The 25,471-nt window shown below is 45.0% G+C and overlaps 1 protein-coding gene across 1 annotated transcript in view; it reads right to left on the reverse strand.

The window, feature by feature from the left end:
- Positions 1–253: 253 nt before the first annotated feature.
- The window catches only part of LOC109023803 (uncharacterized), a 46,119-nt gene continuing 20,901 nt past the window's right edge, over positions 254–25,471 (reverse strand). Inside the window, exons 3-6 of the mRNA XM_055367526.2 lie at positions 23,772–23,852; positions 21,059–22,552; positions 20,629–20,875; positions 254–681 (exon numbers count right to left, since the gene is read on the reverse strand). Coding sequence (XP_055223501.2) covers positions 21,899–22,552; positions 23,772–23,852 — 735 coding nt within the window. The 3' untranslated portion in view covers positions 254–681; positions 20,629–20,875; positions 21,059–21,898. The remainder of the gene's footprint in view (positions 682–20,628; positions 20,876–21,058; positions 22,553–23,771; positions 23,853–25,471) is intronic.

The raw sequence follows: 25,471 nt of genomic DNA on the forward strand, positions 1-25,471 counted from the left end.
ATTCCTGGGAGTAAATTTTTGAGGGAGAGACTCTTTGGGATTGCCACTTCTATGCTTCTTCAAGAAACATCTTTTTCTTAAATGATAAAAACTTACATTAAACCTAGAAATTTATATCTTGGGTTTTCCAATGAAGAGGCTGTTGCATTGAATTAAGTATACCAGTGGAAATTCTAATTTCCAATGTCCAGACGATGGATCCTTTAAATTAGAAAGACTCCTAAACTCAAAAAACATTTTTAAAGATCTCTCATTCTCAACAATTGCCTTATTTGTATTTATAGGAATATTACATTAAAAGAAAGACATACAGTGGTGTCATGGCTAGCCTTAGAAATTCTCTTGACAAAATTAAAGAGCAAACCCCTAACTGAAAACAAAGTTAAAACCCTTTATGAGCTCAAACTCCTTACTTTGGATCCCGTTCAAGATTCACTAAGTAGTCTGCTCCACCTTGTAGTTAGATAAAATTCTCTGCTTTCACCAGAGTGGCCTGGGTTTGACTCCTGGGCAGGGAATCAGCTCCTTTTGGTTTGATAATCATGTGACTTTTTGCTTTTGGGGGTACCCATTTGCTTTTCATCTTTTTCCTTTCCATGGACAGCTTTTGATTGTCTTCCATCTGTAAGGGCACATGGGGCTTTTTGGGCCTTTGTGATGGCCAGATGAGAAGCTGAGACCCTAGAGAGAATATAATCAGACAGATACAAATTATACCCCATTTGTGATTAGCAAAACTCTTACTTCTTTGAGCTATCTTTGAAGTTAGTTCTGGATCTTGTGAGTACTTCTTTGTGCCTCTTTGGAGACACCTCATGCATTCTTGGTTATGTAGGGTGTCTTTGGTTAAAAAGTTCAAAAGCCAGCAATGTTAGCTGTTTGTCTCAGCTAAAATCTGATAATAAGAAATTTTGAAAGATTTTTTTAATTAAAATGAGCACATGGTCAGAAGTCAGCTTAATTAAAAGCTGATATTCAAGCCATATATATATATGAGAGGCCCATACCAGTGGCCATTGTGAGGACTGGGGACACTGTGCCTCACTTTCCCTAGTCCAGCTGTGCCTCCTGGCCATGCTGAGAGAAATCAGGTCCTACAGAGACTGTCTTGAGAGCTCTTTCCTTTGTATTGGTCTCTACATCTGGTATATAACAGTTAAAATTACTTATTTCCTTGATTTTTCACTAAAAATCAGAGTTATTAAGCATTAATATTATAATTATTATGTATAATTAAAACTTCTAGGTTAGGCCAGGCATGGTGGCTCATGCCTGTAGTCCCAGCACTGTGGGAGGCTAAAGCTGGTAGATTGCTTTAGCCCAGGAGTTCAAGATGAGTCTGGGCAATATGGTGAAACCTTGTCTCTATGAAAAAAAAAAATTTGCCAGGCATGGTGGCACATGCCTGTAGTCCCAGCTACTCAGGAGCCTGAAGTGGGAGGACTGCTTGAGCCCAGGAGGTCTAGGCTGCAGTGAACTATGATCATGCCACTGTACTCCAGCCTGGGCAACAGAGTAAGAGAGTAAGATCCTCTATTTCACAAAAAAAAAAAAAAAAAAAGGAAAAGAAAAGCCTTCTAGATACAAAAAATGTTTCTATATACAAAATATATACAACATAATACACAAAAACACTTCTATATGCAACGTATACAAAAAAGATGTCTTAAATAAAGAAGATTGGCAAGGGCGCAGGGGCTCATGCCTGTAATCCCAGCAGTTTGGGAGGAGGAGGTGGGTGGATCACCTGAGGTCAGGAGCTCATGACCAGCCTGGCCAACATGGCGAAACCCTGTCTCTACTAAAAATACAAAAATTAGCTGGGTGTGGTGGCATGCTTCTGTAATCCCAGCTACTCAGGGGGCTGAGGCAGCAGAATCGCTTGATCCCCAGGGGCAGAGGTTGCAGTGAGCCGAGAACGTGCCATTGCACTCCAGCCTGGGTGACAGAGCAAGATTTAGTCTCAGAAAAAAAAAAAAAGGTTATTAAAAAGACATAAAAATATAGTTGTTGGTAAGAAAAATGTTGTTCAGTTTTGAGGGTTTCAAGACGGGGTCTCATTCTGTTGCCCGGGCTGGACTGCAGTGGTGTTATCAGCTCACTATATAACCTCAAACTTCTGTGCTCAAGGGTTCCTCCTGCCTCAGCTTCCCAAGTAGCTGGGACTGTAGGTGCACACAACCATAATTGGCTAATTAAATATTTTTTTTTGTGGAGACGGGATCTCAGTTTATTACCCAAGCTGGTCTTGAACTCCTGGACTCAAGGGATCCTCCTGCCTCAGCCTCCCAAAGTGCTGGGATTACAGGTGTGAGCTGCCACACCTAGCTTAGTTTAGATGTTTGTTTTAATGTTTTAAATTTTTAATAGTTAATAATAGATAAAACTAAATTTAAAAAATTATAAAAGGTTATAAAAGGTTTATACAAATCTTATCGTCTGTGGTCAAAACTAATTGAGGTTAGATAGACCTGTTCATAAGGTTTTACTAAAATTAGCTTTAGCATTAATAATATACGGAAATAGAGATAAAAATTTTTTAACAAAATTTCCATATGAGATAACAAATGCAAGATTTTTTGTTCACCTTTTAAATACATTGCAAAAGAAAAAAGAGAGTTTGCCTCATGCTGTCTTTGTCTTTTTGATTGTTTAGAGAACTGAGTCTCCTCTCTATCAAAGAGTAAGGGTTTTTGCTTTTTGAAATCTTTGAATTATCACTTTGGCTAAATGAGTAACTTATTTGTGTAAGATAATGATTACTTATGTGTAATTCTATTTTGATCCAGGGTTTGAAACCTTTCTTATTTTCCTATCAAGTGTTTTAAGCCTTTAATAGTTGACAAACTTCTCAAAATCAAATTTTATATTCTAAAATTAAGTCTTTTCGACCTGAAACTAACTTTTAATTTTGGTATATAAAAATCATATGGAAAGCACTGTCAAATAGAAGTGGCATTTAACTTTGAGTTACATTTGCAGAAATGTGTTATTAATATGTGCTCCAAAATTGTATGAGATTCCTAAAATTATGATATGTCTTGGCCTATGTTATGAGTCATATGATTATTGTGTTAAATTGTTATATGCCACAGAAATAAGCACATTTTCTTGTCAATTGTGTCTTTTTTTTTTTTTTTGGAGGCGGAGTCTCACTATGTCACCCAGGCTGGAGTGCAGTGGCGCCATCTCGGTTCACTGCAAGCTCCACCTCCTTGGGTTCATGCCATTCTCCTACCTCCCTCCTACCTGTAGCTGGGAGTACAGGCGCCTGTAACCACGCCCAGCTAATTTTTTTTTTTTGTATTTTTAGTAGGGATGGGGTTTCACCATGTTAGCCAGGATTGTCTCGATCTCCTGACCTTGTGAACCGACCACCTTGGCCTCCCAAATTGCTGGGATTACAGGCATGAGCCACTACACCTGGCTGTCAATTGTGTCTTTAATTACGGCTATTCTAAGTCTTTTGCCATCCATAGACATTTATTGTTTTATTTTCATTCTTCTTGAAAGACAGTTTATAATCAGCTATAGTCCAAAATTTGATTCTTCTTCAAAAAAATTCATAATAAGGATCCTGACAAGTACTCTTGAATACAGGTTTTTGATAACTTTGGAGATCATAACATTGAACAATGTGAAATTTTTCAAGACTCTACTAAACAAAGTTAATAGGTTCATGAAAGTTGATAACTTCAAGCAGAACAGGAATGAATTACATGGAACTAAACTGATAAAAGACTAAAATAATTTTTGTAACTTTTTTGCTTAAAATATTGCTGATTCTTTTCCTGTTTTGTTTTTGAGTCAAGAAAAACTTTTATTTTAAACATTAATATTTATAGTTTACAACAATTGGGTAAAGTATACTTTTGTGAATAAAATTGAAACATTTGCCGAGCGTGGTGGCTCACTTCTATAATCCTAGCACTTTGAGAGGCTGAGGCAGGCGGATCGCGAGGTCAAGAGATTGAGACATCCTGGCCAACATGGTGAAACCCCATCTCTACTAAAAATACAAAAATTAGCTAGGTGTGGTGGCACGCTCCTGTAGTCCCAGTTACTCGGGTGTCTGAGGCAGGAGAATCGCTTGAACCTGGGAGGTGGTGGTTGCAGTGAGCCGAGATCACGCCACTACACTCCAGCCTGTTGACAGAGCGAGACTCTGTCTCAAAAAAAAAAAAAAAAAAAAAAGGAAACATTTACCTTTCTCTACCTGATTTCTCCAAAATTTGGAAGCTATTTGTGAGTATTCTTAATTTATGGCAATATAGTTATTTGCATACACTCAGTAAGAATCTGCTTTCTTTTGTAACAGCTCACAATTGGATATACTGGTTATTTTACCAAGGCTTTAACTGGAATGATATATTTTTGGATATGACCAGACTGCTCTGAGCAATTTAGGTTGTCTTCATAGAGCAAATAAAAAGCCCCTTGGAAAGACTGGCTTGGTGCCTCATCTACACGGCTCCCTTACGAGGTTCCTGATGACCTTGTGGTAAGTAAATAATATCACCTTATGACAGGCCCAGGACTCTCCAGATATTTTGGGAACCTCAAAAAGAGAGGAATTCACTGGTTTTATACACACATATTTTATACAGTTTTATACACTGGTTTTATAAGCACAGTCTGATGGCAAATCTTTGGCTTGGCTTCTCAGCTTTAAGAAGCTTTTAAAAGTGTAACCTGAGATTCCTTATGAAAAAGTTCTAGTGGCCAAGCACAGTGGCTCATGCCTGTAATCCCAGCACTTTGGGAGGCCGAGGTGGGCGGATCACCTGAGGGCAGGAATTCGAAACCAACCTGGCCAACATGGCAAAACCCCGTCTCTACTAAAAATATAAAAATTAGCCAGGTGTGGTGGTGAGCGCCTGTAATCCCAGCTACTTGGGAGGCTGAGGCAGGAGAATTGCTTGAACCTGGGAGGCAGAGGTTGCAGTGAGCAGAGATCGCGCCATTGCACTCCGGCCTGGGCAACGGAGAGAGACTCCATCTCAAAAAAAGAAAGAAAGAAAAAGTTCTAGCAACACCAACTTAAAAAATGCCTATATCACTAATCACTATTCTTGCTATACTTTATGCAAAGAATCAGGCCAAATATAGTATGACTAAAACATTTTACAAGTAAATTAGTCTTACTATGATTTGTCTTTGGTATAAATGAGAGACTAAAGAAAGAAAAAATTGCGGGGGCCGGGCACGGTGGCTCGAGTCTGTAATCCCAGCACTTTGGGAAGCCGAGGCGGGCGGATCATGAGGTCAGGAGATCGAGACCATCCTGGCTAACATGGTGAAACCCCGTCTCTACTAAAAATACAAAAAATTAGCCAGGTGTGGTGGCGGGCGCCTGTAGTCCCAGCTACTCAGGAGGCTGAGGCAGGAGAATGGTGTGAACCCAGGAGGCAGAGCTTGCAGTGAGCCGAGATAGTGCCACTGCACTCCAGCCTGGGCAACAGAGCAAGGCTCCATCTCAAAAAAAAAAAAAAGAAAGAAAAATTGCATTTCAGAAAAAACACTATAGTACACCTGTTATTAGACTCTAGCCCTGCCCATTGTTTTTGAGTTTTTGTTATTTGGCTATAATTTAGACCAAATACTAAATATTTTTGTCTCTACAAGTCTCTGAACTGATGTTCCCATTTTTCTTGGTTAGACTCACTAAAGATTAAAATTGTGCTTTTTCTTAAAGCCCTGCCAACTGAAGTTAGGCAATATAAACTTCAGGAAAAATCACCAGAGCAACTTACATATAACAGCTAGGAAGGGCAAATAAAAATACTAGGACCCCAAATTCCCTAAGTTGAAGGGAAAAGTCAAGCTTAGACCCAAGTCACATAAAATGGCCTCTTATTTCTTCCTCTAAATAGATAGCTACAAAGACAAAAGGCTATATACCATCTTCACAGTTTGCTCACAAGGAAATTTCTTATGGACCTTGGTATCTGTACCCTAAAATAGTTCTGTTGAATTTCACCCTAACAATGTAAATTAACAGCTTATCTTCATGGGTACTGGACAAAGGACAGAACTAAAGGACATCCCTCCACCCACCTGAACCTAAAATATACCCAATGTACCCCTGAACCTAAAATAAAAGTTCAAAAAATTGATTAGATTCAGATGTATCTTTGTCCACTCCTTTATTTTCAACTTTTTATCATTTTACTTTATGTCTTCAAAATAGCATAGAGTTTGAAGCTATAATTTCTTTCTCTCTTTATTTTTCAAGAGATGAAGTATTACTCCGTCACGCATACTGGAGTGCAGTGGCATGATTATAACTCATTACAGCCTTTAACTCCTGAGCTCAACCAGTCCTCCTGTCTCAGCCTCCTGAGTAGCTGGAACTACAGGTGTGTGACCCCATACCTTGTTGTAGTTTACTTAATCTATTAATGCAATTGTACTTATCTTTTCACAGGGTAGTTCAATACACTGAATGATTGTATAAGTGGGAAAAGTGGCATCCCCCTTGTCCAGTTTCTATACGGTACAATTATACCTGAATAATTTTAGTTTCATGTCTCATCTTTTAGTTCTCACCACTAAACTAATGAATTATCTGGTTGTAGAGTTTGAGAGGGGATCTACACATGAAAAGTTTGGCCCCTCACATTCCATCCTCTTTTATTAAGCCAGCTCCTCCTGGAAAACTGTGCTATGCTTGCTTCTCCATGCCCCACATTTCGTAGACACACAGCCTCACTTGAGGAAACTTGAGGTTGTGTAACTCTTCCTGAGGCTGGATAGATAAATGCAATTCTGCTGTCAAGAGGTCCATTTTTGGTGTTAGCATTAGGCTCATCTTCCAATTTAGTTTATTGTGTGTGATTTTCCTGTATCCCTTATTTCCAACCCTTCAATTCAAGATAACCATCCACAGTTGGTTATTTTATTACTAAATTGAATATTCTGTTGTTTACCTTTTTACATAGTTTTATTTTTATCAATATGTATCTACATATTGTGTGTTTTTGTTAATTTTATAAAATAAAACTGTGTTCTGTGAAGGGAAATTAAACTTTGGGACCCCAAACTCATTTAGCCAAAGGGAAAAGTTAAGCTGGGAACTGGGTCACACAAACCTGCCTCCCGCTTTTGATTCCTAAATAAGATGGCTACAAGATGAAAAGCTACATGCCTCTCCCATATTTTGCCCACAAGGAAATTCCTGGTGAGCTGTTAAAACTTCACCATGGCAATGCAAATTGATAGCTTATCTTTACATGTGCAGTCACCCTGCTCGCCAGACACAAATGCATATCTGATTGTTCCCTCTTCCCCATTTTGTCTGTTATCTTATGTAAAATGCAGATTCCCCATATTTTTCCTCTGCCCCTTTGGTTTATGTGAAAACTGTGCGCTTCTCAATATCCTGCCCTTTCCCCTTTAAATTTGGAGCCCTCAAAATCATCATCAGAGAAAGGCATAGACCTGTCTCCTGGGCATGTCCTTAACTTTGGCAAATAAACCTCCTAAAATGATTGAGACTTATCTTGTCATTTTCCTCAATTGACAGTTCTATGTAATCTTTTAAACTTCTTCTCTGAATATTATGTTGCTGTAATGCAGCCATGATTTTGAGTAATGTTGTAGTTTATTCTGATTTTTGTAAAATATTCCGTTCTGTGAATATAATATGTTCCTTTCTATCCGCTCTCCTATTGTTGGAGTTTTAGTTCCTTCCTCCTCAGCAAATTTTTGTTACTGTGAACAGTACATATATGGACATTCTCTTCCATGTTTCCTTGTGTGCACGTGCAAGAATTTCCCTTGGATATAGACCTAAGAATGGAATCAGTGGCTTATGAGATATTCCTAAACTTGTTTATCTTTCCATTTTAACAGGAAAGTTCTTACTTCTGTCTTATTCTTTGTAGACTACCATTGAATAAAGGCCTCAATCAATCATCCATACCTACTGCAGATTCTTCTAGATGCTGATGTATGTGGAACCCAGAATTTCTATTCTTGGCACCCATATAAGTAAATTTTATTTGTTCTGCATTATGTTCTAGTTTTCTTGATATAGCACTTTAAAAAATCATTTTCATACAAATTCATATGGTTTCTGCAAATATAAATTAACTATCTCTTGCAACTGTTTTGATATGTAAGCAATGACACCCAAATTCAGATTTCATTGTTGTCCCTTAGGGGTATCCTAGTATCTGACTCTAGTTAGGGGGTTAGAATTAGTTATACTGGCTATGAGACTTCTGTTGAATTGACATTCTTTTAGGAGCTGTCTCAAGTAAGAGCTTTCTAGTATCTTCAAACAAAAAAAAGGACTCACCTACTCAGACAGAAAGTCTATTTTTTAAAGGATGCTTAGAGAGATTTGTGGGGTTCAAGGTTATTATATTTATAAAGATCTACCCAAATTTACCCCTTTGATTTCAGAGTCCCATTACTTGCTAATCAATCCCATTGCTTATACATAAAAGATATGGTAAAGGTGAATTCACCATATATATATAAAATTTAGAGACAGAGTCTCAATATATTCTCTAGGCTGGCTTTGAACTCACTTCCAGCAATCCTCCTCTGGCCTCAGCCTTTTGAGTAGGTGAGACAACAGGTATGTGCCACCCTGCTTGGCCTTCACCTTGTATTCTGTTTTTTTTTTTTTTTTGAGACGGAGTCTCACTCTGTCACCGAGGCTGGAGTGCAGTGGCGCAATCTCGGCTCACTGCAACCTCCACCTCCCGGGTTCAAGCAATTCTCCTGCCTCAGCCCCCTTAGTAGCTGGGACTATAGGCACACGCCGCCAGGCCTGGCTAATTTTTTGTGTTTTAGTAGAGACAGGGTTTCACAACGTTGCCCAGGCTGGTCTCGAACTCCTGAGCTCAGGCAATCCACTCGCCTCGGCCTCCCATAGTGGTGTAGTGTTGCAGCTCACCATAGCCTCCAACTTCAGCCTGGGTGCACTTCAGCCTGGGTGACAGAGCAAGACTCTGTCTCAAAAACAAAACAAACAAAATTTTACATTGGTTTATTAAAATAACATAAGCTATTGTTGGCTATACATTTTTCTTTATGTCACTAATTTCAGGAAAAAGAAGGTAATGGGTGAGACTCACATTGCCCAACTTGTGGTAACATTTTAGGTTATTAGTCTGGAAACAACAGGAAAGAAAAAAAAAACCACCAAAATTTATTTATTTGTTTAGAGATGGAATTTCGCTCTTGTTGCCCAGGCTGGAGTGCAATGGTGCGATCTTGGCTCACTGCAACCTCTACCTCCTGGGTTCAAGCGATTCTCCTGCCTCGGCCTCCCGAGTAGTTAGGATTACAGGCGCCCACCACCACACCTGGCTAATCTTTTGTATTTTTAGTAGAGATGGTGTTTCACCATGTTGGCTAGGCCGGTCTCAAACTCCTGACCTCAGGAGGCACTTTGACCTCGGCCTCCCAAAGTGCTGGGATTACAGGCATGAGATACCGCGCCCGGCTCCAAATTTATTTTTTGCTTATTTACTTTTATTATCTTAACTTTTTTTAGAGATGGGTTTTCTCTACGTTGCCCAGGGTGAAATGCAGTAGCCTGATTATAGCTTGCTGCAGTCTCAAACTCCTGGGCTTATGTGATCCTCCCACCTCGGCCTGCTGAGTAGCTGGGATTACAGGCAAGAGCTGAGTCGCCGCCCCTGTCAAAATGCCTTGAAACAGTTATTCCTGGGTATGGCTGAGAGGGATATGACTGAAGGCTCTTGCTAAAGTCTCTCTGAGCCTGATAAATTTTGCATACTTTACATTCCTCAGGCTGCTTTGAGCCACTTTTCTTTCTTACCCTTAATGTCCATCTGATTGTGCTCAAATCCATTGTTCTAACTCATTTTAGAAGCAGAATACCTTTGTGGATGATGAAAAAACCCGACCTCTACCTTCTTAAATTCAGTGTGTAGAGCCTGTCACTTTTTTTTTTTTTTTGAGACAGAGCCTTGCTCTGTCGCCCAGGCTGGAGTGCAGTGGCACAATCTTGGCTCACTGCAAGCTCTGCCTCCGGGGTTCACGCCATTCTCCTGCCTCAGCCTACTGAGTAGCTGAGACTACAGGCGCCCGCCACCACACCCGGCTAATTTTTTTTTTTTTTTTTTTTTTTTTTGTGAGACGTAATCTCGCTGTTGCCCAGGCTGGAGTGCAGTGGGGCGCAATCTCGGCTCACTGTAGGCTCCGCCCCCTGGGGTTCACGCCATTCTCTTGCCTCAGCCTCCCGAGTAGCTGGGACTACAGGGCCCGCCACCTCGTCCGGCTAATTTTTTGTATTTTTAGTAGAGACGGGGTTTCACCGTGTTAGCCAGGATGGTCTCCATCTCCTGACCTCGTGATCCGCCCGCCTCGGCCTCCCAAAGTGCTGGGATTACAGCCGGGAGCCACCGCGACCGGCCCACGCCCGTCTAATTTTTTGTATTTTTTAGTAGAGACGGGGTTTCACTGTGTTAGCCAGGATGGTCTCGATCTCCTGACTTCGTGATCCGGCCACCTCGGCCTCCTGAAAGTGCTGGGATTACAGGCGTAAGCCACCGCGCCCAGCCCCAGCCTGTCACTTACACTGATAAACGACAGATTAACAGTAGAAAAATTTTATTTTGCATACATAATGAGGCTTCACAAAAGAGAAGTGAAAACCCAAGTAGGAGTTTAGGGCTGGGGGCTTATATACCATTTAACAAGGGGTGATAAATTGTGAAGAGAATAGAATAGTCAAAGGGAAAGGGAGCTTTGAGATTATCGGGGGAGGGAGTAAACAGTGGGAAGGTGATTAGGAAATGTCTGGCAAGTACGGTTTGTTATGCAGTTTCAAGTCCTCTCTGGTGATAATACATGTCCTCAAACAAGCATTGTGGGGGAAAGAAAGAGAGATCAGACTGTTACTGTGTCTATGTAGAAAAAGGAAGACATAAGAAACTCCATTTTGATCTGTACTAAGAAAAATTCTTCTGCCTTGAGATGCTGTTAATCTGTAACCCTAGCCCCAACCCTGTGCTCGCAGAAACATGTGCTATATTGACTCAAGATTTAATGGATTTAGGGCTGTGCAGGATGTGCCTTGGTAAAAATGTTTGCAGGTAGTATGCTTGGTAAAAGTCATCACCATTCTCCAATCTCAAGTACCCAGGGACACAATGCACTGTGGAAGGCCACAGGGACCTCTGCCCAAGAAAGCCTGGGTATTGTCCAAGGTTTCCCCCCAGTGAGATAGCCTGAGATATGGCCTTATAGGAAAGGAAAGACCTCCATCCCCCAGCCCGACACCCATAAAGGGTCCGTGCTGAGGAGGATTAGTGAAAGAGGAAGGCCTCTTTGCAGTTGAGACAAGAGGAAGGCATCTGTCTCCTGCTTGTCACTGGGAATGGAATGTCTCAGTGTAAAACCTGATCGTATATTCTATTTACTGAGATACGAGAAAACTGCCTTATGGCTGGAAGTGAGACATGCTGGCGGCAATACTGCTCTTTACTGCACTGAGATGTCTGTGTAAAGTCAAACATAAATCTGGCCTATGTGCACATCCAGGCACAGCACCTTTCCTTAAACTTATTTATGACACAGAGTCCTTTGCTCACATGTTTTCCTGCTGACCCTCTGGCCACCATTACCCTATAGTCCTGCCACATCCCCCTCGCCAAGATAGTAGAGATAGTGATCAATAAATACTGAGGGAACTCAGAGACCAATGCCGGTGCAGGTCCTCACTTGCTGAGCACCAGTCCCCTTGGCCCACTTTTCTTCCTCTATACTGTCTCTTGTCTTATTTCTTTTCTCAGTGTCTCATCTCCACCTTGCAAGAAATACCCACAGGTGTGGAGAGGCAGGCCCCCTTCAAGTATTAGAGTAGAAGAGTTTCCTTCTCTTCCAGGTAGGGGAGAGGTGGAAGCTTTTATAAATGGAAATTTGTTTACAAAAGCAAAATGTATGCCCTGCTTTTCAGCAGGAAAGGGAGGTCAGAGATCCTCATATGTCTGCTATTTCTAATTTCTTTTTTTCTCTTTTTTTTTTTTTTTTTTTTTGAGATAGTGTCTCGCTCCCATCATGCAGGCTGGAGTGCAGTGGTACGATCTCAGCTCATTGCAACCTCTACCTCCTGGCTTCAAGCAATTCTCCTTCCTCAGCCTCCTGAGTAGCTGGTATTACAGGCGTGCCCCACCACGCCTGGCTAATTTTTGTATTTTTTTTTTTTTTTTTTTTTAGTAGAGATGGGGTTTCACCATGTTGGCCAGGCTGGTCTCGAACTCTTGACTTCAGGTGAGCCACCTGCCTTGGTCTCCCAAAGTGCTAAGATTACAGGCATGAGCCACTGCACCAGGCCTGCTATTTCTAATTTTTTAACTGCTCAAAATAATCCATAGGCTAAAGTGGCATATATTGGGGTGGCACATCCTGATCCCCTTTACATCTCAGACTAACTCTGATAGAGATTCTAGCCCTCCCTGGGCTCATTAGAAAAGAAGCTCTAGGCACATTAGAAACATCTCAGTCATTTAAAATTCTCTAGCCTAGGAAGGTTCAAGTTAAGCCTTCCAAACAATTGGAGTTCACTGCGGCCTACCATCTGCAACTTTTTCATGCCATACACTCATTTCTGATGGGCACATCTAATTCTGTCTTAAAATACAAGACAATACTGAAGACACACAAACCTATACATCCAACTTAGACTCTGATGCTCCATGGTTGGCTTCCTTCTTATTCACTGAACAGCTCTTTTGGAAGCCCTCAGACAGCTCTAAATCAAGCCTGCCTCTCTTTAGGGATTCCTTATCTTGGTTAACAATATCTAGAAAAACACTTTGTTTAATACAAGTAAGAAACTTGGACACAGTTTTATCTTTTCTTGCTTCCTTTCTTACTTGCTTTCTTTCTGTCTCCCTTCCCTTCCTCCTTAACTATAACCCTAACTCTAATTATATCCGTGTGAATACTTCAGGCTATATTACTTATCACCATCTACATATGCACTCCCCTTTCTGGGATAAGTTGTATCTTTGCTTTCACTTTCCTCAGCAGAAGTTTCTTGGGTATGTCTATCCAGAAAGACACTCTCTGTGTTCCCCACATTTTCTGGGAAAGAAGAGACTCTCACAAGGCCTCTTAGTGGTTCAAATTAGCACCATCATAACATTCATGGATTCGGGATACACTGTGTAACTGGAGCTGTGCTTTCACAAGGCCAGGTTCATACTTGAAAGATTCTCCCCGGGGACCGAAAGCTTGAAGGGATGAGTAACTCCTCCCTTCTCAGGCCCAGTCCCAAGGCACAAGGCCACTTGCACCAGCAGCGTGTGTCAGCAAGATAGCAGAAGCAGGAAGAGAGCCAGCCGGAAGACACATACCCTGGCCAGAAGACACGTACCCCTGAAGATCGAGAAAGAGGCCATCGCGTACTACATAGCAGTCATGTTAGACAGGGACACTTCCTGTTTACAGAGGACTATAAGCCCCGTGTCCCGTCCTCACTTGGGGCTGATGCCATTTTAGGCCTCAGCCCACCTGCACTCACGTGCTCATTAAAGCAGCATGTTGCTGCTCCACACCACTTCGTGTTGTCTTTTGGCGTGCTCTCAGGGTTTGAACCAACACAAGAACCTTACATCTAGTGCCGAAACCGGGGAGGGGCTCTGGTCCACATCCCCCATGGACCTACCCCTCCACCCTGGAGAACAGGCCACAGCAGCAGGACAAAGGAAGCTCCTCAGCCTCCAGTTGCCTCTCTGTGCATGCACATTGGTCACTGGTCTTGCCTATTGGTAAGTTTCCCTAGGAGCCCAGTTAACAAGGGAAAAGCCACATGGCCTCTCTTGGTGTCTACGGTCCAAAAATCCAATGTCGGTCCAGCAAGGCTCTGGCGTGTGCCAGGCACTCGCTGATCATCTCATCACCTGGTCTTAGGGAGAGGCCTCTAATCCATTTGATCCCGTTCCAGGAATGAAAAAGGCAGCGGTGATGATGATTGCTCCTTTTATTGTCTCCCTCTGGCCGTCCAGGATGGTCTCCTTTTTCCCTGTTCTCCTGAGCCTACCCTCTGTTATGGGAAACTCCCGGTCCTCCCTTCCAAAAAACAGCCCTCTAGGCTGCCTCATAAAAAACCTGCAAACCTTAGGCCTCAGGCAAAATATCCACCCTAAGCGCCTTGTCTTTTTTTGCAATTCAGTCTGGCCACAATACGAATTGGATAATGGGGCCAAATGGCCCGCAAATGGAACATTCGACTTTACAATTTTAACTGAGTTAAGCAATTATTGACAACGACTAGAGAAATGGGGAGAAATTCCTTATGTCCAGGCCTTTTTGCACTCAGATCACAACCCGACCTCTGCAATTCTTGCTCACCTGTTCAAATCCTTCTCCTCCATTCTCGCCACCCTGATTGCCTTTCTCCTCCCAACCCTACCTCTTTTTCCTCGTTAGATCCAGCAGACTGCTGTCCACCCCTCCCAACCCCTACCTCTTCCTCTCAACCATCTTCTTTAGCCCAAGCCTCCTCGTTGTCTTCTCAACCGCCATCTTCCCAGCCGCCATCTTCCCAGTCAGCAGTATCTGCTTCTTTTCCTACACCGCCCCCTCCTCAGGACAATTCTAGTATTGCCTGTACCCATTCTCCTCCCCTACTGCCCTCTCCTGAGGCTTGTAAACCCATCCCACCACCTTACGCCCCTATCTATCCTCCACTACCTGTTAACTCAATCCCCCTTTCCCCTTCAAACACTCAGCAGGAACCACTTCCAGGTTCTTCCTTCTCTCCCATCCACACTTGTTCAGGTGCCATGTTTGGCCATGCCCCACCCTTACTTCAGTGCCTGTGCTAGAGTGCCCTCTTCAGGAAGTAGCAGGAACTGAAGGTATTGTTAGAGTTCATGTTCCCTTCTCCCTCACTGATTTCTCTCAAATTAACAAAAGACTGGGTTCATTTCCAGAAGACCTGACCTCTTATATTAGGGAGTTTCAGTACTTTACCCAATCTTATGAACTAATCTGGCATATCCTCTACGTTATCCTCTCTTCCACCCTCACCCCAGAAGACCGGGACCATATCTGGACCCTAGCTCAGGGGCATGCTGATCAATTTATCACCAAGCTCCTGCCCAGCCTACTGGCGCACAGGCAGTCCCCAACCAGGACCCCCACTGGGATTATCAAGACAGGGCCTCTGGACGCTACCATTGAGACCACGATTGTGTCTCCTTGCAGGACTCAAAAAGGGTGCCCATAAAGCGATAAACTATGAAAAACTTTCAGAAATCCCCCAAGATCCTGACGAAAAAGCAGCCCTTTTTCTCTCGTTTAACTGAAGTCATGAGAAAATATACCAACCTAGACCCAACCAGCCCAGAAGCAACCACTATTTTAAACCTTCAGTTCATGTCCCAATCCACCCGATATTCGGCGTAAGCTACAGAAGCTTGATGATGGCTCTCAAACCCCACAACGAGACCTTCTTAATTTAGCCTTCAAAGTCTTTAACAATCGTGATGAGGAAAATAAAAGGCAAAAACATGCAGAGTTTCAAATGCTTGACTCCGCCATCAGGGGCCCTGCAGGCCCACAGGGCCGCAGCTCCACACAGAAGCCTCCTAGCAATCTACCTCCACCTGGCGCATGTTTCAAGTATGGCAGTGAAGGCCACTGGTCTAGACAATGCCCAAACCCAGGTAAGCCCACCAGGCCATGCCCCCTCTGCAGAGGACCCCACTGGAAGTTGGACTGTGAGTGGCCCCCACAAGGACCATTCCCATCCCTTCCTGAGCTGGCCAAAACCTCCTACTCGGATCTCACTGGCCTTGCCACTGAAGACTGATGGGGCCCTGGAACGGACGCCCTGGCAACTACCATTGCTTCATCTAAGACAAGGGTAACCCTGATGGTGGCAGGTAGGCCAGTATTTTTTCTTATTTAATACCGGGCAACCTACTCTGCTTTACCTAATTTTTCAGGACCCACCCAGTCCTCCCAAGTCTCTGTTGTGGGAATTGACAGGCAAGTCTCCAAACCCCGAGCCACCCCTCCACTCTTCTGCTCCCTGCATACCTTTTCCTTCACTCACTCTTTTTTAGTCCTGCCCTCATGCCCAACTCCACTCCTAGGCAGACATCCTTTCAAAAGTCCACACTATTCTCCACTTCCACATTCCCCATAGTACCCAACACATCAACCCATCCCCTAGCCCCATGCTTACCAAACTATCCTTAAAAAATCCTGTCTTAAGAATTCTCAGCCTGGCCGGGTGCCGTGGCTCACGCCTGTAATCCCAGCACTTTGGGAGACCGAGGCAGGAGGATCACCTGAGGTCGGGAGTTTGAGACCAGCCCGACCAACATGGAGAAACTCCATCTCTACTAAAAATACAAAATTAGCTGGGTGTGGCGGTGCATGCCTGTAATCCAAGCTACTCGGGAGGCTGAGGCAGGAGAATCGCTTGAACCTGGGAGGCGGAGGTTGCGGTGAGCCAAGATGGTGCCATTGCACTATATAGCCTCGGCAGCAGTATGAGTAAAACTCCGTCTCAAAAAAAAAAAAAAAAAAAAGAATTCTCAGGGAGATGGATTTGGGAATGAATTCCTGTCCTTCCACTTGGCCAGCCCTGCAATTATTGAAGTCTTTCTTTGCTGCAAAAAAGCTGCTGTTCTCAGTGCATTGGCCTTTGTGGACAATGGGCAAGATGAAACCGTTGGGTGATTACACCCACCCTACCCAAAAAAAGACATTCTCTAAAAACTGTCATATCTTTTATCTGTTCTTCTAAAGGACCATTTATCTTCTAAAATATCATTTGTGGCTGGTGCAGTGGCTCATGCCTGTAATGCCAGCACCTTGGGAGGCTGAGGAGGATGGATCACGAGTTCAGGAGATCGAGACCATCCTGGCTAACACAGTGAAACCCTGTCTCTACTGAAAATACAAAAAATTAGCTGGGTGTGGTGGCGGGCGCCTGTAGTCCCAGCTACTCGGGAGGCTGAGGCAGGAGAATGGCGTGAACCCCGGAGGCAGAGCTTGCAGTGAGCCGAGATCACGCCACTGCATTCCAGCCTGGGCGACAGAGCAAGACTCTGTCTCAAAAAAAAAATCATTCATATTTCCATAAGTGCCCCTCTGCCCCTCCCCATCTCCTTAATGACATAGGATGTTTCTCGGCAACTTTGCCAGCCAGAGACCTCTGGCTGGTGATGCCCTACCTAGGCCTTGCTGGAGCCCAGGCTAACCACAGGAGATGCCCCATCTACTCGGCTTGCTGGGCTGTGCCTGGCATGTCCTCTGGTGCAGATCCTGTGGCCACCGTGACTGTGCACTCAGCCCCTGGCAGGAGGGGTGTGTGAGCTAGTGAGTGTGGGGTTCCACTGGTAGCTCCAAGCACCAGCACAGGAGCAGGCTCTGTGTGTGACTTGTGGCTGGACCAGGCATGTTGCAAGTGACTCCTATGGTGGACTCTGGCATCCAGATGAGGGGAATGTGATGGCACCCAAACAGGGATGCCCGTGACCCCAAAGCCCCAGAGTGGGTGTTACAACATGCTAATAGCTCTTTCAGTCCCGCCCTCTGCAGCCCGAAAGATGTCAGCGTGTTAACAGCTCTGTCAGTCCTGTGGTCTTGCTCTGGCCTACAGCTCCAGGGCTGGCCTGGCCCAACAGCTGCTTCCCGTGTTACAGCCTTCTTTGTACCCGTGTTAGGTGGATCCCGAGTTGTTGTCCTGCATCCAAGAAGAATGAGGTTACGCTGAAAATCAAAAAGTGAGGAGGGCAGAGAGGAGTTTTATTGAGCCACAAAACAGTTCTCAGTGGAGAGGGGATTCGAGGATGGTTCCCCACCAGAAGTTGGGTGGTCTCTCTCCCAATGTGGCTGGGTCTGGGGATTTTATAGGCTCAGAATGGGGGAGTGCATGCTGATTGGTTTGTGCATATGCAAAAAAGGCTGAAACAAAGGCACCACTCAAAGGTGGGCATAACTGTGTAAAAAACCAATTAGGGAAGGGCAGGTATATGTAAAACAGGTGAAGTGTGGGGATCAATCAGAGGAAAGTGCACTAGGTGAAGTGTGTGGATCAATCAGAGGGAAGTGCGCTAAAGGGGAAGAGAGATTCTTAATCTGGTCCGTGGATTTACTGGAGACTTGTAACTTGGCTTTCATGCTTTAAACTGTCTTTGGTTTGAAGGTGGGGTTTCACCAGGGACCTACCCTTGTCTCCCTAGGATTTGTCTGCCTCCTGCCACTATCATTAAGATGGTATCTAAAGTCTCAAATTTCACCACACTTTTGGATATTCAGTTCTTTCTATGATGCCTCCATGCACATTAGATTAAACATTAAAAAACTTGGCTGGGCGCGGTGGCTAATGCCTGTAATCCCAGCACTTTGGGAGGTGAAACCCTGTCTCTGCTGAAAAATAAAAAAAATTAGCTGGACATGGTGGCGGGCGCCTGTAGTCTGAGCTACTTGGGAGGCTGAGGCAGGAGAATGGTGTGAACCTGGGAGGTGGGAGCTTGCAGTGAGCCACTGCACTCCAGCCTGGGAGACAGAGTGAGACTCTGTCTCAAAAAAAAAAATAAAAAAATAAAAAATAAAAAACTTATATTCCTTTTCTCCTGTTAATCTGCCTGTTGTCAGATAAATTCACAGCACTCCCTGCCCAGCCATTGAATCTAAGAAGGTGGAGAAAAAGTATCTCCTCATCTATGCTGGAAAGCATGAATGTGGATTCTTGCTTTTCTAATCTATGACTTGCATAGCTTCTGTGCAACATCCTGACTTCCCAGACAATTCACCTGTGCATACCACTTCTGTGTAAAGACTATCCTTGTTTTTTTTGAGACAGGGTCTTGCTCTATCGCTCAGGCTGGAGTGCAATGGCGCGATCTTGGCTCACTGCAAACAAGCTCTGCCTCCTGGGTTCACGCCATTCTCCTGCCTCAGACTCCCGAGTAGCTGGGACTATAGGCACCCGCCACCCCGCCTGGCTAATTTTTTGTATTTTTAGTAGAGACGGGGTTTCACCGTGTTAGCCAGGATTTGTATTTTTAGTAGAGACGGGGTTTCACCGTGTTAGCGAGGATGGTCTCAATCTCCTGACCTCATGATCCGCCCACCTCGGCCTCCCAAAGTGCTGGGATTACAGGTGTAAGCCACTGCACCTGACCAGTCTTTTTTTTTTTTGAATGTTTAAAAATGTTTCCATTTTGTGCCACCTTCCTTTAGTCAACAATAACCCAAGTTTTGTTATTATTAGTTTATTGGTTTAGCTAGGTTTATCTTGATAAAATTTTACAAAAATATACTCTGCAGCTGGGCACTGTGACTCATGCCTGTAATTCCAGCACTTTGAGAGGCCGAAGCAGGTGGATCACTTGAGGTCAGGACTTTGAGACCAGCCTGGCCAACAGGGTGAAACCCTGTCTTTACTAAAAATACAAAAATTAGCCAGGTGTGATGGTATGCACCTGTAATCCTGGCTGCTTGGGAGCTGAGGCAGGAGAATAACTTGAACCTGGGAGGTGGAGGTTGCAGTGAGCCGAGATTGTACCACTACACCCCAGCCTGGGGAACAGAGCGAGACTCCGTCTCAAAAAAAATGCTTTTCTTTATTCTTTGTTTCTTCTTCTATATGACAAACAATGAAAGAAAGTATTAAAGGCTGGGCATCATTTGTGGTTTGTGTCCCACAGTTTGCATTCCAGATTTGATCTGGTGCCTAGAACCTGCATACACTTAGCATTGCCACCCAGCACCCAACTCTACCACATCTGTATTAGTCTGTACCCACACTGCTATGAAGAAATATCCAAGACTGGGTAATTTATACAGAAAGAAGTTTTAATTGACTCAAAGCTCTGCATGGCTGGGAAGGCCTCAGGAAACTTACAATCGTGATGGAAGGCACCTCTTCAGAGGGCCGCAGGAGAATGTGTGCCAGCAGGGGAAAATGCCAGGCAATTATAAAACTATCAGATCTCATGAGACCCACCCACTAACACGAGAACAGCATGGGGAAAACCAACCCCATGATTCAGTTATCTCCACCTGGTCTCACCCTTGACACATGGGGATTATTACAATTCAAGGTGAGATTTGGGTGGGGCACGGAGCCAAACTATATCAGCATCTCTCCTGATTTTCCAAATGCAAATGTCTTATAGTCTCTTGCTGAGGAATATACAGTTCCCGACTTGCCCTTTCTCTGACCACCCCACACAAACACCATATTGGAATCAGACAGAATCTGAATGCCGGAACTAGAATGCCTCCTCCTTTAGGGAAGTAAGCTCCATAACTCCTGTCCACATTCCTAACCTGGAAGAGTGACCCCTTCCCTCCAGAGGTGCTGATCCCACCATTTTTGCTAAAATAGGAAGCTAGGGTGGAAACGGAGAGAGGAATGGTGGGTGAGATATTTTGTTTTTTCAAAGGCTCTGCACAGTATCTTCAATTAGATAAAGTGGCTGTAACTTTTCTTCTATTGACACTGCCCTCTTTCCTTTATTCTACTGCCTGCAAAAGAAGGCAATTGAAGAAGCCTCAAGTACCAGGGCAGGTTTTGGCTAGCTGAAGAAAGGGTAAGGTATAGGGGGGAAGACTGGAGGTGACCATCTTGGGAGTGGGTGAGAAGTGAGAGCCCAAAATGGGTCTTCTTACCTCTCTGGTACATTCTGTGCTCTTCTCTGATCTGACATCCGCCCAGGTTCATCCAGAAAAAGATGGAAATGATTTGAACAGGATAAGCTAGGGTGAGGATTAGACACGATGAGTTCAGCTGGAGTACTCATGGTAGAGTCTGGAGGTCTCTTTGGGGGATCACTTCCAAAAGTGCAGATTTTTAGAAAAACGAGAAAGGTTCTGGAAAGGGATGTTTTCCTTCTGCTCAATGGCAGTTTCAGGTTTCCTGTAAGAAAGGAGTTTGTAGCGTCAGTATATTTGACAAATGTGGGAGAGGGAAGATTCAAGAGCTTGAAATTGCATTGCACTTCCCAAAGATGGAGAAGACATCAGGGATGAATTTCAAAGGTGATAGAAATCGGGAACTGCCCTTTGAGGATTTCAAGGGGAGAGAGAGCAAAGGCCTCACCATCAATCCACACGTCCTGTGCTAGAGTCTTGCGATTCTTATTTCCCCTACCCTCCTGCAACGATTATTCCCATATATGAAGGCCATCTGACAGAGTTAACCATCAAAATTAAATAGCAGTTCCCACAGAGTTCCATACCCTGGAGAGGTACCTAGCTGCCGGGGCAGGCCTGAAGCCTCGGTCAGGAGGCATTGTGTCTTTCACTCTCCACGGTGGTCTTGGACTGAGAACTTCAAGTTCCAAAGGGATGAGGTGTCGGCTTCGCCCTTAGGAGCCTGGAGGGCTCTGACCAAGGAGAAGGGCGGAGCCCAGCCACTGGAAGGTTTGTTTCTTGCAGTGGAAGACGGTTGGCGACCCGGATGGCTTTTACTTTGTTACCAGGGCCAGCCCAATCCGCCCGATTCTGGGTCCCTATACTGCCTCCTTTTCCCATGCGCATCGCAAGGGATCGGTTGATGGGGCCCTCAGTATGACTTCGCTATGAAAAATAAAGGTCTTCTTAGGCGGGAGGGGACTGATTTGAGGACGGAGGGTGGGAGTAGTGCCAGCAGCACTTTGTCGTAGTGGCACTGGGTGGGCAGTTATCAGTTGCAGTCCGCTCGTTTCTCAGTGCCCACGGTTTCTCACTGACAGTGCAGCTCGTTTCTCAGAGCCGGCGGATGTTCATAGGCAGCACCATCGAGCCAGAAGCAGTATTTGTCCTGGTAAGTCATTTCTCAACTGCCGAAGTGTACTAGGTTCCAGTCCCGCTGGTTTCTCGAATCTGCTGGTCCCACACGAGCACCAATAGGTAAACCCAGCCGGCAGTTTCCGGCTAGCACTTTCGCTATTTGAAGACATTAGGAAGTTATGTGGTGGCTCCGTGCCCTCCTTTCTCCATCCGAGGCCGGGGTCATAAAGTCGGTGTCACGGTGGCAGCACCCAGCGTTTTGTTGGCTCTTTCGCCAGCAGCGCCGAGCGGGGGGTTTTCTGTCACAGCACTTGTTGCACCGAATTTCTCGGTCGCAGAACCTCTCTTTTCCGAGGGTCGACATTTTCTGCGTGACAACACCGTTGGTTGCGCCAAATGGATGTTGTCCTTGGGAACTCCTCCGGCTGGCGTCACTCTTAGGGTCCCGGCACCGCCATTTCGCCAAGCCGAGTTCTCTTGGTCGCGGCACAGCTTGTTCCTCGGTGCCTCCATTTTCTCGGTGGCGGCAGCGCTCTGGTAGCCGATCTGAGGGATTTGTAATCGCAGCCAGTTGCGCAGAGTCTGGGGTTCCCGGGCGACGCCGGCGCTGGGCGGGGGAGCCCGCCGCTCCTCCGAGCCAGAGGCAGAGGAGCTGCGCGGACGCCGTCTCTTCACAGCGCCGCGAGCGCCGACGCACGGGTTCCTGCTCGGCCTCCAGAACCCAGTCCCCTGGCGGCGCCGCTGGCGTCTCTGTCGCAGTCCCCTGCGGTTTCGCGCGTCGTTGGCTTCTTGGTCCTAGCAAGTTTCGATTTCGCGGTGCCCGCTATTTCTACCTCTTGTCCAAATAACTAGCCAAAATGTGATTTCTCAGCCTAAGCAAGTCCCGATTTAGGGCAAACATCGGTCTAGCCCTGGCTGCGATTTCTTGGTCCTAGGAAGTCACTGTTTAGCTGTAGCAAGGCAGACTTAACCGTGCGATGGTGACTTTTCTTTTTCTTTGGTTCTTTTTCTTTTCTCCTTCTTTCTTGATACGGGGTCCGGCTCTGTCGCCCAGGCTGGAGTGCAGTGCCGCGATCTCGGCTCACTGCAACCTCCGCCTCCCGGGCTGAAGCGATCCTCCCACCTCAGCCTCCGGAGTAGCTGGGACTACAGGCACGCGCCACCACGCCCGGGTAATTTTTTGTATCCTTCCTAGAGACAGGATTTCGCCATGTTGCCTGGGCTGGTCTCAAACTCCTGATTTCTTAGTCTGACCAAGTCAGAGTTTAGTTATTTCTTACCGTAGCAAGTTGAGAGTTATTCCAGTTTGCGATTTCTAGTTGTAACAATTCTGGCTTTAACCATGCCTACATAATTTTAGTAGTAGCAAATTCCTGTTCCGTAATAGGAACCCCCATTATAGCCATGCGTGCGGTTTATAACTCCTGTATTAATCTAGGTACTGAAGAATGCAATTTAAAAAAATTTAGCAGTGTCTGGAATTTTTAAATCATACCAAGTTAGAATTCGCAATAGTCTCACCCTGGCTATGCTGGCGATTTTTCACTCATGTAGAAGTTGGGGTACGTAGGCTACAGATAATTGTTGGTGTCGCAAATGCCGGTTTAACCATGGCTGTTTCTTCTTAATCCGAGGAAACTTCGGATAGGCGCAAGAGGCACGGGTTTAGTGCTGACAAATATAATGGTAGGATCTCACCATTCGACACTGTTTGCAATTTCTTTCTGTTTGTAGGATGCTTTGTATGTTTTGTATACTCAAAAAAAAATTTTTTTTTGGTGTATCTTGTTCTGGCAGCGAGGTTATCAGTGTATTTTGTTTTAATTTCTATTTGCTTTTAAAATTTTAATTATTTTTTAATTTAAGTGTTACGGTATTTTTTTCTTACCCACTGTCTTCCCCGGTAGAATAAATGTGGTGCATTTCTTCTACTGATTTTCAGTGTCACGTCTCAGGTTCTTTCTAACTTGCCTTCTCCCGTGAGCACTGAAGGCGAGCTAGTTCCCCGCCGCTAGGGTTCTCTTCCGCGGCTCTGCTCTTACTCCGAGCCAGCGGTTTCGCATCCGCACTTTCGCCACTAGGGGCGACTCCGTGTTTTCTCGGTTGCCGCGCTCTTGGTAGCGCTGAACAAAACAACATTCCTTGTTCACGAGACTCAGACGTTCTTTGTGGTGTCGCTTCCTGTGTCCTAGCACGGCTACTTTCCCCGGGCTGGCTGTCTCACTGTCTCAGCACCGTGATTGGGCAAGACTGCTGGCAGGGCTTGGCCTCGGTTTTTCTGTCACAGGCGTATTTCACTGGGTAGGAGCTTTCTCGGTGGAAGCACCCTACAACCTTCCAACCACCGATATTTCTCAGAGACGAGTTTCTTAGTAGCAATGCCTTAACTGCGCCAAAAATAAAGTTTGCCGCAGGACACACCGCTATTCAGTGTGACACTTGATATTGATGCAGGATTTTGGCTCCTCAGCTCAGCTAAGTCCAGGTTGTTGTTGTTGTTGTTGTTGTTTGGAGACGGAGTCTCGCTCTGTCGCCCAGGCTGGAGTGCAATGGCGCCATCACTGCTCACTGCAGCCTCCGCCTCTCGGGTTCAAGCGATTCTCCTGTCTCAGCTTCCTGAGTAGCTGGGATTACAGGCACACGCCACCACTGCCACCTAATTTTTGTATTTTTCGTAGAGACAGGGTTTCACTATGTTGGCCAGGCTGGTCTTGAACTCCTGACCTCAGGTAATCCACCCACTTCGGCCTCCCAAAGTGCTGGGATTACAGGCGTGAGCCATCGCGCCCGGCTAAATTCAGGTTTTTGTTTCACCATCAGGAAGAAATGGGCACGCAGATATCGAAGAGTGAGTGCAGTAGAATTTACTAAGCGAAAAGGAAAGCTCACAGCAAAAAGAGGGGTCCTGAGAACAGGTTTCTGGTTGCCCCCTTAATATTTAAATACAAGGGCTTTTATATAAAAGCTGATGGGGCTAGGTTCCCTGTTTCTATAAGGCGCAAATTCCTGGTGGCTCCACCCCCATTGCCCCAGTGCATATGCGGGCCCTTAGTCAGCAAGGGCACATTTAGGCCAGGCACCTGTGCAAGTTCTTTTATTCTGGAGGTTCTCTGGGGACCCTTCCCTTACTGTGTGCCTAAAGCAAGCTGGCTAACTCCTTTTCCTGTGTCCCAGTACCCCTGGTTCCTCAGACTGGAACTGTCTCAGTTGCAGCACCGCTCACTTGTCAAAGCAGGATTGACCTCCGTGGCAGCACCGCTGGTGGGTCCAGCCCTCAGCTTCTCCTAAACAGTTTCGCTAGTTTCTGGGTCCTAGCACTGCTAGTGGTACCATAGCGGCTCTTCATGGGTCGTGGACTTGCAGGCTGTTTGCCAACTCCATCCCACGCTGCCTCCCTAGGTTCAGCAGCCGGCCAAAAGGAACAGACTCCTGCAAAGGAACACCCTCGAGGGCTGGATATTTAGGAGCCACATTTATAGGGGCTTTTCTTTCTTTAAAAAAACACACAACTGGCCATTAGAAGCATGACACTGAGTAATAGATAAGTCCTAATCATAGTCCTTATTTTAAGACATGTTTTCATAACTGGTATATGCACTTATATTTGTTTATACACTTGTTTATAATAATGCATTAAACCCTAAAATTGACACACTAATTTTCAAGTTATTATTTCAGAGATGCATGGTATCCATTTCCTGTTGTTCAATTTCTCTCCTTCCATCCGCCTTTACATTTCTAT

The sequence above is a fragment of the Gorilla gorilla genome, chromosome 19 (genome assembly GCF_029281585.2).
Source record: "Gorilla gorilla gorilla isolate KB3781 chromosome 19, NHGRI_mGorGor1-v2.1_pri, whole genome shotgun sequence".
NCBI lineage: Eukaryota > Metazoa > Chordata > Mammalia > Primates > Hominidae > Gorilla > Gorilla gorilla.